At 35.9% G+C, this 12,909-nt stretch overlaps 1 protein-coding gene across 1 annotated transcript in view; it reads right to left on the reverse strand.

Annotated features, from left to right (window-relative positions):
• The window catches only part of PTPRM (protein tyrosine phosphatase receptor type M), a 388,464-nt gene that overhangs the window by 293,810 nt on the left and 81,745 nt on the right, over positions 1 to 12,909 (reverse strand). Inside the window, 1 exon segment of the mRNA XM_086609296.1 lies at positions 3,944 to 4,237. Within this exon segment, the coding sequence (XP_086465422.1) occupies positions 3,944 to 4,237 (294 nt within the window).

A 12,909-nucleotide genomic window follows, 5' to 3' on the forward strand; every position in this document is an offset into this window, starting at 1 on the left:
TGCAGGGACACATACTGCCTCAAGATTTGTATCGTGCAACACAAGTCAAAACCAAAACATTTTGCAAAGCACTCAAATAAATAATTCTACCCATGGAAATATTGATATGGATAAGAGCAAACTACAAAACATAGTCTACCTTATTAATCCTTCAACATTCCTACTTAGGTTTTACTACGGACAGTTCCACTGGGTTTGGGTCAGATTTAGAGAAGATTTGATTCTGGACTTTTTCAGGCACCAAAGGATTCCCAATCTACTTCAGCAGAGGATAATAGGGTTTTTTTTTTATATAACTATTAATTCTCAGATCCTCAAAACTATTATATCCCATATGGCAGAGCCAGCGTTGGTTCTGTGCTTACATACAAGGTGATTCCTTCGGTTCAAATATTTGTGCAGCTATTTAGCTGCTAGCAATGGCTGGGTAGTTGAGGTCTCTATAGCAGTGGTTGGCATTGTGAGCTTCACACCGAGATAACAGTCTTATTCCTAAGATACCAGTGTCTAAAGCACTAAGCATTCTGATATCCTACCCCTAAATAACTCTAATTGTGGGTGACTACTCTGGAATTCTTATGTTACAACTGTACCAGAGTGAAAATGTGCATCAGAGTAATTTGAGATACATCGTATAATGGAAATGTTCTAATGTTCTGTCACGTAGCTTCTGATGAATTTTCTTCCCATCTCCCTCCGCCTCCCTTTTATTTTAAATGGCAGCACTCTTCTAGGTTCCTAACACCATTTGAGACAGCTGTGGGAAGAGGGAGCTTTGGGCACAGCAGCTGATGATTCAAATGCCAGACAACCTGAGAAGCCTCGATTTCAGACCTTGAAACAAGTAAAAAAAATCTTTTTTCTAAGTCTGGCTCAATTGTGGTTCGCAATGGCCAAAATCTGCTAAACTCCTCTTCTTCAAACCTGAACTCCACGTTCCAGGTTAAAGCTATCCTAGACCTGAATGTAATCCCTTGGCCTTCCTGAATATTACACTGAAAGAGCACTTACATTTCATCAAAAGGAAGCAAGGCGCTTCAGAAAGTATGTAGCTGCTCCACTGAGGGTGATGCAGCCAAGACTGGAGATATTTTTTTCTTTGCATACTAATTATAGATGCTTTTATTTACTAAAGTAACAGATAGGACTTGTCTATTACAAGCCTCTGAAATCTCATTGTGCTAAAATGAAAACATATTTCAAATGCTTTGGAGAACTATTAAGATTATTGAATGTCTAGCATACTGCTTCAAGTCTCTGAGTGGTTCACTAGACCTCTAGGGAACAGGCAAGCAGCATACAATTATCACAGTAATTAAAAAGGTGCAATGACTCTTCTCTTAAAGACTCCTGTTTTATTAATTCTGTGGTATGCTTTGGAGACTGGCATTATTTTACTCCTACCCAGTTTAATTATACTGTTATTAGTTTATCAGCATCTTTCTTTAAGCCCTTGGGCCAGTTATTAGCATGTCACTTGCTAACAGTTAACCAATAACCACTACACCTTCAAAGCAGGATCTCCTGCTATAAAAAAAGCCAATTTGTAGAGACAGATTTAATATCATCATTCAATTTAAATTTTTCAGTCAGCCATCGCTTTCTGCTTTTAATTTAAGAGGGTTACTGTTTAGCTTAATGAAAACACAAATAACACTGATGTATTAGAAGACATTACCAGGTAATAAAATTCTTCCAGTACATAGTAGTTTATGAGACTGAACGCATGTTTTAATACTCAACAGTATGTACCACTGAAAAGACCAGAAAGCATACGATGTTCTCAAATATAACTAAAGCTCTGGATTTCTCTCTCTACTAGGTCTGGCTGGGAGGGAGTTAATTTCCTTCATAGCAGCCTGTATGGTGCTGTGTTTTGGGTTTGTGAAGAAAACAAGGTTAATAACACACCAGTGTTGTGAATGTTGCTGAGCAGTGCTCACATAGAACTCGAGGCTTTCTCTTTTTCCCACTTTGTCCTGCCAGCAAGTAGACCAGAGGTGGACAAGAGGCTGGGAGAGGACACCCTGGGGACAGCTGACCCCACCTGACCAAAGGGATATTCCACACCATCTGATGCCACAGTCAGCAATCAAAGCTCAAGGAAAGGAGGAAGGGGGGATGTTCATGGTTACGGTGTTTGTCTTCTAAAGTAACCAATACGTGTGTGTGCCGAGGCCCTGCTTCCCATGAAGTGGCTAAACATCTGCCTGCTGATGGGAAATAGTGAATAAATTTATTTCACTTTGCTTGCAAGTGCAGCTTTTGCTTCACCTGTTAAACTGCCTCCATCTCAATCCATGAGTCTTCTTGCCTTCCTTCTATTTCCTCCCTGTGCTGTGGCAGAGGGGACTGAGTGGCTGTGTGGGTACTTGGCTGCTGGCTGGATTCAACCCACCCCACTCTCTAACCCTTCAGTACAGACAGGGTCACTTACAGAGTATCCAATGTTACATTATCTAATCATATAAGCAGATGATCAAACTATGAGAAAAACTGGTTTAATTTTAAAATAACTGAAGTACTTGTGTATTAAATACATACTTGTCTTGTCTAGACAGATCATTTTACATTATTATGAAAGGCATAGTGACCCAGAAACCCTCCTGAAGGGAACTCTTAATTAATTTTTATGCCTCACTTTTGACTTTAAGTTATTTTAGTCTAGTAAAGAAAATCTTATAAACACAAAATACTCAGCTATTATTGTAACTTAACTGTACTGCTTTTGGTATTTTTCATTAAATACTTCTTTCCAGTAATGAGAGGACGAAAAAACCCAAAAAGAATATCAAAGAGTTAGTACTTGCATATAAGCTTGCATCTTCAAAACATAACACCAGGATTCTGACAGCAACTAAATTTCATTCTGTGTTTGACATCTGAAATGTCATTTAGCCACTGACAGGTGGCCAGGTAACTTTACAAGAAGTAACTTTACTTTCACATGCAATGGAAATACATCATTATTTCTACTGAAGTATGCAATTTTTCCTGTTAAAAAGACAAATAATACCAAGCCATTCTTTAAAAGATTAGGATCAATAGGCTAAGTCCTATTCGCTTAGTCCTATTTCCTCTTCTGCCTATCTTCCACCTACTTTACAGCAGCAGAAAGAAGATTCAAAATATTGAGGGAAAATAACACTGACAAAAAAAAAATTTCAGATCACAGTACACTCTATTATTTTCTGAGTGGCTGAATCCCAAATTAGTATCACTGCCACTCTTCCTGAAAATTACTGTACAATTGCTTTTGTATAGTATGTCTACTTTGTATCTTTTTACAGTCCGAAGTCGGCACTATTAATTATAACATTCAAAAAGGAGCCAAGAATGCTACACAGCAACACAAATCACACTATCTCATTTAATGAAAAGACACACTGTCAGTCACTCAAGAAAGCAGTCCTCTGCTATCCTCTGCTAAGCCTCATCTGCTAATTGAGATTTAACAGTGCACACTTTTGCTGTTACACAGGATCTTTCTACTTTATCTACAAATTTGATATACTTGACATTGAAAAAAGGAAAAAAACAAACTTTATCCAAAACAAACAAAATTCTTATCAAGCTTGGGATATTAGCCAAAAAAAACCCTAACCCGAAACCCAAACATAGAGTGGCAAGACGTAAGTGTTGTGAAATGGAGAGAGCTCAGTGCGTACCTGATAGTAAAAGTGGTTTGTTTATACAGTGCTCTACGCTGACCACTTTCAGGCATGGAAAGGCACGATTTAATCTACAATCTACAGTAGCACTGAAGGTTGGTTTCAAGGTCATCGTAGGTGGCAAATGCGAACAGCTTATACTTAAAAGCATTCAGTCTTAACTCCTGCAGCCTGCTGTTTTAAGGTAGACAGTAAAAACTAATAGTGAAATAACTTACATTTTCAATCCTAGAAAGATGCTTAGAACTTTCCAATCACTTTTGAGTACTCACCAGCACATTTTGTTCTTGTTTTGAGAGCTGGGCCAGGAGATCCAGTTCCTCCTTCACCTGGTCTTGTAAGTAATACACTGATTTCATACTCTGTGTCAGGATCCAGGTGCCCGATCTTATAGCTTGTGGAGTCCACAGGTTGTATGTCATACCAGCTTCCACTTGAAGTTCGATACTCAACTTCCCTTTGAATAATGGGTCCATCCCCATTGATGGAATTGGCATTCAACTGTATCCACAGGTAAGTTGCACCAACTGAGGACAGCTGAGGAGGAGCAATGGGAACTGGCGGCTCTGAAGCACAAGAAGTTACAAAAAGCAGCAATGATTGTACTGGTATTTTTTCTGCTTCTAAAACATTCAAATAAACAATGGGGTTTGTACCGTCTTAGAGCTGAAGATTGCATAAAAATATCGGTATGAAGAAATCATCACTACAGATTAACTTATTGCCAATAAACTGCAATATGCAAACTCTTTTGCTTATGCACTTAGATATTTTAACATGAAGCTTTTGTTTTATACCATATAACTTCAAATTGGGTGGAACTGGAATTCTATTCACTAGACATCACATGGCAACTTTAAACTTCCAGTTTAAAATGAAAGATGCCAATTTAAAAAGAAAGATGATCTCGGGTTTTCTTATCAAAATACAGTTCTTACTGGACATAAATTCTACTGAAAACTAACATTTTTAAGCTAAAATTGATATTGTAGTGTATTCTCAGACACAGACAGAACAGTGATTTCTGCATGAAAACAAAATGAATTTTTTATTCCTTATTTCTCACAGACTGTACTACTCAGCCTTCAGATTTTCAGACTTCTGTGTCAGCAGAATAAATATAGTATTTTTTCAAGTCCTATATACTGGTTAAACAGAAAAAGCTTCTAAATGAGAGCTGGGGGAATTCTTGAGTCTTTACTACGACTCTGATTCTATTTCATGTAATGGCTTATTTTCACTAACTACCCACACAGAAGCAGTACTCTGTCTCACAGAGCAAGCATGTGTGTGATCTTCTGATAGTCTGCATTCTAAAGATTTTAGAAGTGAGCAAAATTTTAAAACCACTTTCATTTATTACATGATGGACATCTCATTTTAAATCAGACTGCAGAAATAATTTGCAGACATCATCTATTTTTAAAGGTAAATAAAAAATTCATTTTTTTCCTATTGATTAACAAGGAAATTACTCTGCTGTTTCAGGCATCACATCTGCATAAAGTTCACTTTCCCATTGGTTAAATGTATTCAGGTAGAATGAAACCAGGCCACTCTAATGAGGCACTGTTTGATCCAATATTCTTAACATACCTACCAGCAAACACTGTCACCTTCTTAAGGCTACACAGAATACGTAATGATCATAGAATATCTGTCTACCCTAAGCTTCCCTCATCCTCTTCTGCTAACCACTTCCCAACGTGTTGAGATATAGATAGTCAAACAGAAAGGAAGCTGAATTTATATATTTAATCATTTTCTCAAAGACTTCAAAGTCAGAGTTAAAGCAAAGAACATATGAAAATGAAGCACAAGGGAGAAAAGAACTCTGGAAATAAGTATTAATATTTCCTGAGAAATAGCAGAATTGCTATTTTAACAACATATTATTATCCTATGATATGCTATGTTTTTTCATTTAGAACACTCAACTCACAGAGCATTAAGTACACTGAAGATTAGCTATGCCTCAGATAGTGTTTCTAATTAGCACTGTAAACTTGTACATAATCTTCAATCTGTGTAATCTGTTAGTAATTGGTGAAATATGACATCACAAAACAGTAAACATAGGCATCAGCATTATATACTTTCACCTTAACAAAATTAATTGATTACTATCATGAACGTGATACAGTGGGAAACAATCCAGAATGTCTCCAAAGGTGTCTACTAATTATTGCTGATTGGAATAGACACAAAACCAGCCTAACATATTGTGGTAGATTCCAGTACATAAAGAAAAGAATATAGTTTACATTCTTAAATCACTAGGGAAAATCCTGTTACACGTCAGTAGCGATATATGGCAAACTGCTGTCATCTTTCGGTTAGACACATACTGCAGTTTTTTTGAAATTATTGTTCCTGAAGTATATAAACTATGGTTTCATACAGCGATAGCACTTCTTGAAACAGTTCTGACTTGACTCAAAATGATTTAGCATCAATTTAAGTCATTAGACTGTTTTGTGAACCAAGACATGAAATGGAACTTTTATAGAGCATCCTAAGGCAGTTACTTAGCCATGCTGAAAGAACAGTTAATTACTTTCAAGTTTCAAACGCTACTAAAGGCTGTTCAAGTGCCATTCAAAATGCAAACTCAGGAGTTAGGTCACTAAGGTTAGTGCTTACATCAATTCATTCTAAGTATTACAAATACTTGAAATAGACAGTATTTTATTGTCTTTTTATCCCTCAGGGCATATTTTTCATTCCTTTGTGACCAAAGTGCAAAAGGTTAATGCAAGCTGCACGATTTCAGCGAAGCCTGCCTATACTGCAGTTTAATACTTGTAACGTGGCTTAATATTAAAAGTAGTCTTCTTACCAGAGATCAAGGTTACATATAATGAACCTTTCATTACAAATATGATGCTCGTTATTAAGTGACTGGTTAAATACACGAGACCCAAAGTTAAGCAGACACTTTAATACAAACGGTGTACTACCAAATATAATGAGCTGATTTCATGACAAAAGTATGAAAGTTGTTCTTCTGACTTACTCATTTATTCCTTCTTTAGGCAGAAGGATTGAACTTTTTTAGAATACTGAGGAATCTGAATCACTTAATCAGGTGAGTATCAGACTGCAGCACAACCGTCTTTCACTAAAAGCAGTTTTACTGGTGGCCACTGGGGTAGTCTCAAATAAATACCATGCAAATTATTTTCCGATTAATACTTCTATGAAAATTTTACATAGACCTGTGATTTTACAGCTGTGTACATTAAAGGAAAGAATTTCAGCTGATTGCAGAAACAAGTTTGTGGCAGTGGCTATTTAGGTTTAGCTTAAAGAAGAGTTCTTCCTTGCAGATTTCTCTTGAAACGCAGTTAAACAAAGCTATGCAGTACTGTGAAACCATTTAAAGACAGGCTTTTAAAATGGAGTATTAACTCAAAAAAAAAGGTAAGTTTATTCATAATTTCAAGTTTAATGCTTTTTACACTCTGGACAGGCAGGAGACCTCTTCTTAAATTCTGTGGCAAATGGCAATAAGCATAATCCCTTATGGAAAGAAAATAGTGGCCACTTTACAAAGCGAGAGGTCTGCAGATGACAGAAAGTTTTATGCAGATGATCTAATGTCACCCTACATAAATGGATTATTTACAGTAAATATGAGAAAAATACAGAGCCTTTATGATAAGGAGCAGCTCTTCTCTTATGCAGAGGATAAAAACAAATTTAGCCGTACATGCATATAAACTATTTATTCTTATGCGCTTCTATATTAATTGGAAACATACTTGAAATGGCAACTCTGTTATTTACACTGCTTTGGGCTTTAAATTATACAGAGTTTCCAAATATTTTCTACAAGATCCTACCATCTTTATGTTTTGCAGTGCTTTTAAAATTTTAATAGGGAGGGGAAAGGCATCACATAGAGTTGCCAGTGGAGACAATGTAAACATCTGAGATTTAAGTGAGTTATAGAACACAAAAAAATAGACATTTCTTCTCTGTGGCTTGGAACAGCCGACTTGAAAAATGAAAAAAATCTACTTCAATAGTAACAATAACATTTTTCAATTTTTCTTTTGAGATGAGAGAGTGGGAGAACAGAGCTCTGCTACATTTGCAGGGGAACAGGGAAGAAACATTTATCCTGCAAGCTAAGTTTTTTTTTTAATTAAATAGTAACTGTTACAAAGACAAGGCAAAGACATTCCCACAAGATACTGTTCAGCACATCATGGCTAGGTGAAGTGATAAAAATAAGGTATCAACCATCTCTGATGCTATATCCACATTCAAAAAGTCTTAATTATTATAAAACTCATGAAATCATAATAATTTTATAGTCTTTAAATCAACAGCTTTAAGAATTTTCTTCTTCCATTTTCCTTTTTTTTTTATACATATATATATTATTGTGCTTCGCTCTTGAGCATGCAAATAAGTTCTTCCTTTTGGAAGCAATGGAGAGCAGTGCCATTTTGCAGCACTTAATTATGGATGAAGGGCAACAAATACCCTCACCAATAACAAAAGACACAGCAATGATTTTGAAACAGCACAGTTCTTCATGCAATATTTTTTTCAAAAAAAGTCTTTAAATAATTCCTGCCAAAGCATTTAATTATTTAATTAAACAATATCTCTAAAGAGTATGATGCATAACACAATGAGCTAATTTTACACTATTCCTTTACTGTGACTATTGAGGATGAAAATTTGATCTGACCCAGTATCCCAATGTTCTTAAAATTACTTTTAAATGCATCAATTAAGAAAATATCAATGTTGTATTTTATACATACTTTGAAACTTTACAGAAAAATGAATGTCCTTGTACTATACAGTGATAAGTCTATGCAGGTACAATTTAATTAGTTGGATATCAGTAGATATACTGCTAAATCGTGTAGCCACCATCGTGTACCACCACCACCACCACCCAACCCTAACTAGGCACAACTGTTCCCTTCCCCAAAATCAATTCCTGCTTCAAAGCCCAGCATCACTCGTTCTTTCCTATGGCAAGTTTGCTAAGATGGCTGAACTGTTTTGGCTGGAGGTTTTGAGAAAACCTCAATGTGGCACACAGCCACACTGGAAAACATCAGCCTGAAGTCGGTTTGCCAAAATATGAACATCTGAATGCAGGAATTCATGATAGGAATTGTCAGGCAACCACAAAAGTAAGTCCTAATACCACCACTGTTTGTAAAAATGGGTACAGACAGGCTGATGGATCCAGTATGAAAGGCTGAAAGAGAAAAAAGATATTAAATACCTATGTATACTTAATGTATGAGAACAACTGATATAACAGATAAGCAATCTTTAATATTTTCTTACTGTGTCTTGATCTTAAAATGATTTTGCTCTCCAGAATAAAGTCTTTGTTCTAGAGGTCCAGCAGAGGTTTGATTCTGTCCTTGGTGTTAAATTTTCCATTTGGAAAGATGCAGATGTTTAAGCTGCCAGCATTACAGATGGTTACCTTTCTATGCCCTTGCTTAAAAACCTAACAAAACTCCTTTTAACCAATTTGACACCTAGGTTTACCTTGTTTGAACTCAATAAGCAGTCTGAACTCTGTAATAATCTCATGTCTGCTCAGACAGGCTCATTCTGTTCTCCTAAATCTAATCTGTGTTGGATCTGCCTGCTATTAGAAAAATTCAACCTAGGGACTGTATGTAGAAGTCTAATTTACTTCACCAAATACATCTAATCAATTCCACCCTACTATTTTCCTTTTGCTCAATGTTTGATTACTTTTATGTCACCTATTAGATACGAACTGCTGTTTTTTACAATAAATGGGTGATCTGACAAGGCCAATTTCATGTCTCTCGTTAGATAAAGTGACATTTCAATCCAATTCTCTGACAAACTTAGATGAGGATACTGTGTAGTCTGAGCACAGACAATGACAAGGCACTTGTCTTTTCAGCCTTTCCTATCAGAACAAACACTCGGGTAAATTGAAAACCTCCTCTTCAGGATTTATTTAAATAGAGCAATCAATACTTTATTTCACCATCCTCTAAAATGCATGTAAGATAACACAAACAAGTTTTTTAAAAAAAATCTTTTTTTTTTCCTTTTCGTTTAAGGCCAGACTAATTGTTCACAGACAGGCTTTTTGCTCATTAACTAGACAATATTCATGTTTACAGTTCTTTAATAAGATAACATGGGATTAACTGACAGCTCTTTAATTACCTTTTTTTTTTTCCCCCCATACAGATTAAACCTTGCTATAACTATATCTGCTCAGGTAAAAAAAAAAAAAAGGTGGGAGGGGGGAAAGGAATGCTTGACAGTTTCTTTCATATCTCTCATGTTCAAGAGTTGATTCCTATCCAATTATGATTCCAGATTTGGTTTGCAGCACCTGACACAAGTGGCCTTTCCACTGATTTCGAAAGTTCTGGTACATGGTCTGCAGTGCCACACAACATCATGCCACAGCAGCACTACAAACCTTAACAAGCTTTACATAAGAAAGTAACTGAAATCTAATTAGAGTAATTTCCCATTTAGTGAAACTATATCTACAATGAAGTAGAATGAACGTTGTACAGAGTTGTACACACTCCGTAACCCACTCTTCTGTGCAAATATGCATACTTAAAAGCAAAGATGTTTCGGAAAAATCCCAAATCCAATGCAGAATTTACTTATTTGCAACTTGAGTTACTAGTTCAGTAATCAGGATGAAACAGAGTGAAATAAATGTGAAGAACTGATTCTCTTTAACTTACAAACACTAGGTTTGACTCTCCTGTCATCCTAGCCATGAAATTCCAGGGAAATTCCTCTTAAGTCACCTTAGCTACACCAGCGTAAATGAGAAGAGAATTAGATTCATTGTTTCCAACAAAGAGCAGGGAGTAATTACACCACTGTTTCAACACATACTATTATTAACCCATCAGTAATTCCCAAGTATACTAAGCATTACATGCAATATGGGTAAACGTACATATTTTCATGATGTATCAAAGATGGTGGATTGAAAAAGATATAGCTGCACTGAAATCAATCCATTATCTTTGAATTCTTCTAACTAACGTTGCAGAAAAGCTTCTGAAAAAATTAGGAAATACAATTCCTTAATTATACATCATCAAGAAAGCATATTTACTAATTAGCCCCTAATGTTGCTATTTCAGTATAGTCATCTAAGGTTTTACAGCACAATGTTTAAAATGTGTCTTTTTAGGTCAGAAGGAATGACCTGCAGGTGGTCTCATAAAAGCTCCAATACAGGCAACAGGGATCACCATAATTACTTTACCAGGTACTCTTCAAGTAGTTAATGGGATTACACCTGAAGGCTATACACTTGTTCACAGTGCCCAGTGCAAATTTTCTGAAAGAATCTGGGTAAGTACAAATGCTTTAATGATACGCTTCATAATTTCATCTACTGCACTGCAAAAGGAGTGCTAATAAATTTAAACACCCTATATCAAAGAAATTGAAAGAAATCTAACTTCTTCAGCTTTCTGTACCTCCTGTCATTGATGCAGTCAATCTTCCATCTGCCTCCTTCAGGCAATCTCTGTTCTTCCTCACTTCCACTGATGATAGGTCTAAAAGATGCTTCATCATTCCTGTTGGGGTTCATACTCCACTCTTTCTTGGTCTCTTTCCTGACTTACACACATTCCCATTTTTGGCTACTCCTTTATTTCCTTTTTATGCTATCTTTGCTGGGACTGAAATAACCTCATTTTTTTCACCATGCCTTAGAATTATATTCGCATCTCACCTTCTCTATTTGTTTCTTTCTTCACCTCTCCATTCAAATAGCTCATCTAAGTTTTCATACCACAATTTGTTTTTTCATGTTACCTTCATACACTGGTTATTCGCAACGTCTTCCTCCTCGTCTTGTCCTGCTTCTCTCAATTTTTGCTAAAACACATCCACTAAAAACATTCTTACTCCTTGGCTCTCTTGCATCTTCTACTGGTAACTATTATTTCCCAGTCTGACCTGGAACCCCTGGAATCTTCCTTGCCAATCAACTCCTGCTCATCTCACAAACACTGTGTTAACTGTATCACCTCTCTATTATTTCACTCCTCCTTTTCTTCCTAAATATCCCCTTCAATTTTTATTTAATTAAAAAATCATTAAAAAACCTCATCTACAGCCTAACTGCTAACTTTCTTGTATGTCTTCGTAATGTAAACTCAATTGTTCTTCTCACTTTGTCTCATCTTTTTTTTCCCCAAAACTTTTGCTTTGCTTTTTTAACATCTTGGCCTGATTCTTTATTTATGCCACCGTGCCTCCTGTCCTTCAAATCCCTCTTTTACTGCTAGCTTCTCATACACATGCTTTCTATACTGACTTCAGAAAAAAGATCCATCCTACATTTTCAGATATAACAGTTATCCCACATCTTGCTTATTAACCTACATACAAATTGCCTTTAGGAAAAGGATCACATCTTTTAAAAGTCCTAAGAAATCCCATATAGGTTTATAAATATAAAAAATCATTAAAAAATTAGGAGAAAGAAAAGAGCAAATCCCAGATCAACTAATAACAAAGCCCTTTTGCAGTCTGCTGTCTACAACCAGAACTGTATGAGCTCTTATACTGCAATAGGTACTAATTTTTTAATTAGATGACTAAGTCATGAGAAATGTTAATTTGTATCTTAACCCAAAAGATAAAAACCTAGAGCAGAATTTGGAAAGCAGACTGACAAGAAGGTATACACAAAAATTAATTTCTTGCTCCTGTTACTCCTTAGCCTCTAAGTTTCTTTAACTCTATTAAAACAGCTGTAATGACATCATCCGTGATAATCTGAATGCTATCCCCAAAAGAAGACAAGTCCAGTCACGAAGGATACTGTTTCTAAAATAAGAAGATGCGTAATAGATGCAAGTGTGTGCATCCTAACTCCCAGAGGAAAATTCCACACCTGTGGTGGATTTAGTTTTAGGGCACTTGTTCACTCCTCGCCAACACAGATCAAACTGTTTTCAGAAAGAAGAGAAAAAGAGTCTTTAGCTCTTCTTCTCACTTCTTGTTTGTTAGGCACAGAATAGACCAGAAAGAGAAGATACATAACTCAATAATGTGGCTCCACAGCTTAGGTGCTACAGAATTTGCTTCTGTCTCGGAAAGAACAAAAATAAAATTTTGTTCTTCAAAATTACTAGTGTAAAAGTAAGAAGCAATTAAAATGCAATTTAAACATAATAAATGTTTAAAAATCGTTTTAGTGCAGTTTTCTATA

Source organism: Tauraco erythrolophus, chromosome 3, assembly GCF_009769465.1.
Source record: "Tauraco erythrolophus isolate bTauEry1 chromosome 3, bTauEry1.pri, whole genome shotgun sequence".
Classification (NCBI taxonomy): Eukaryota; Metazoa; Chordata; class Aves; order Musophagiformes; family Musophagidae; genus Tauraco; species Tauraco erythrolophus.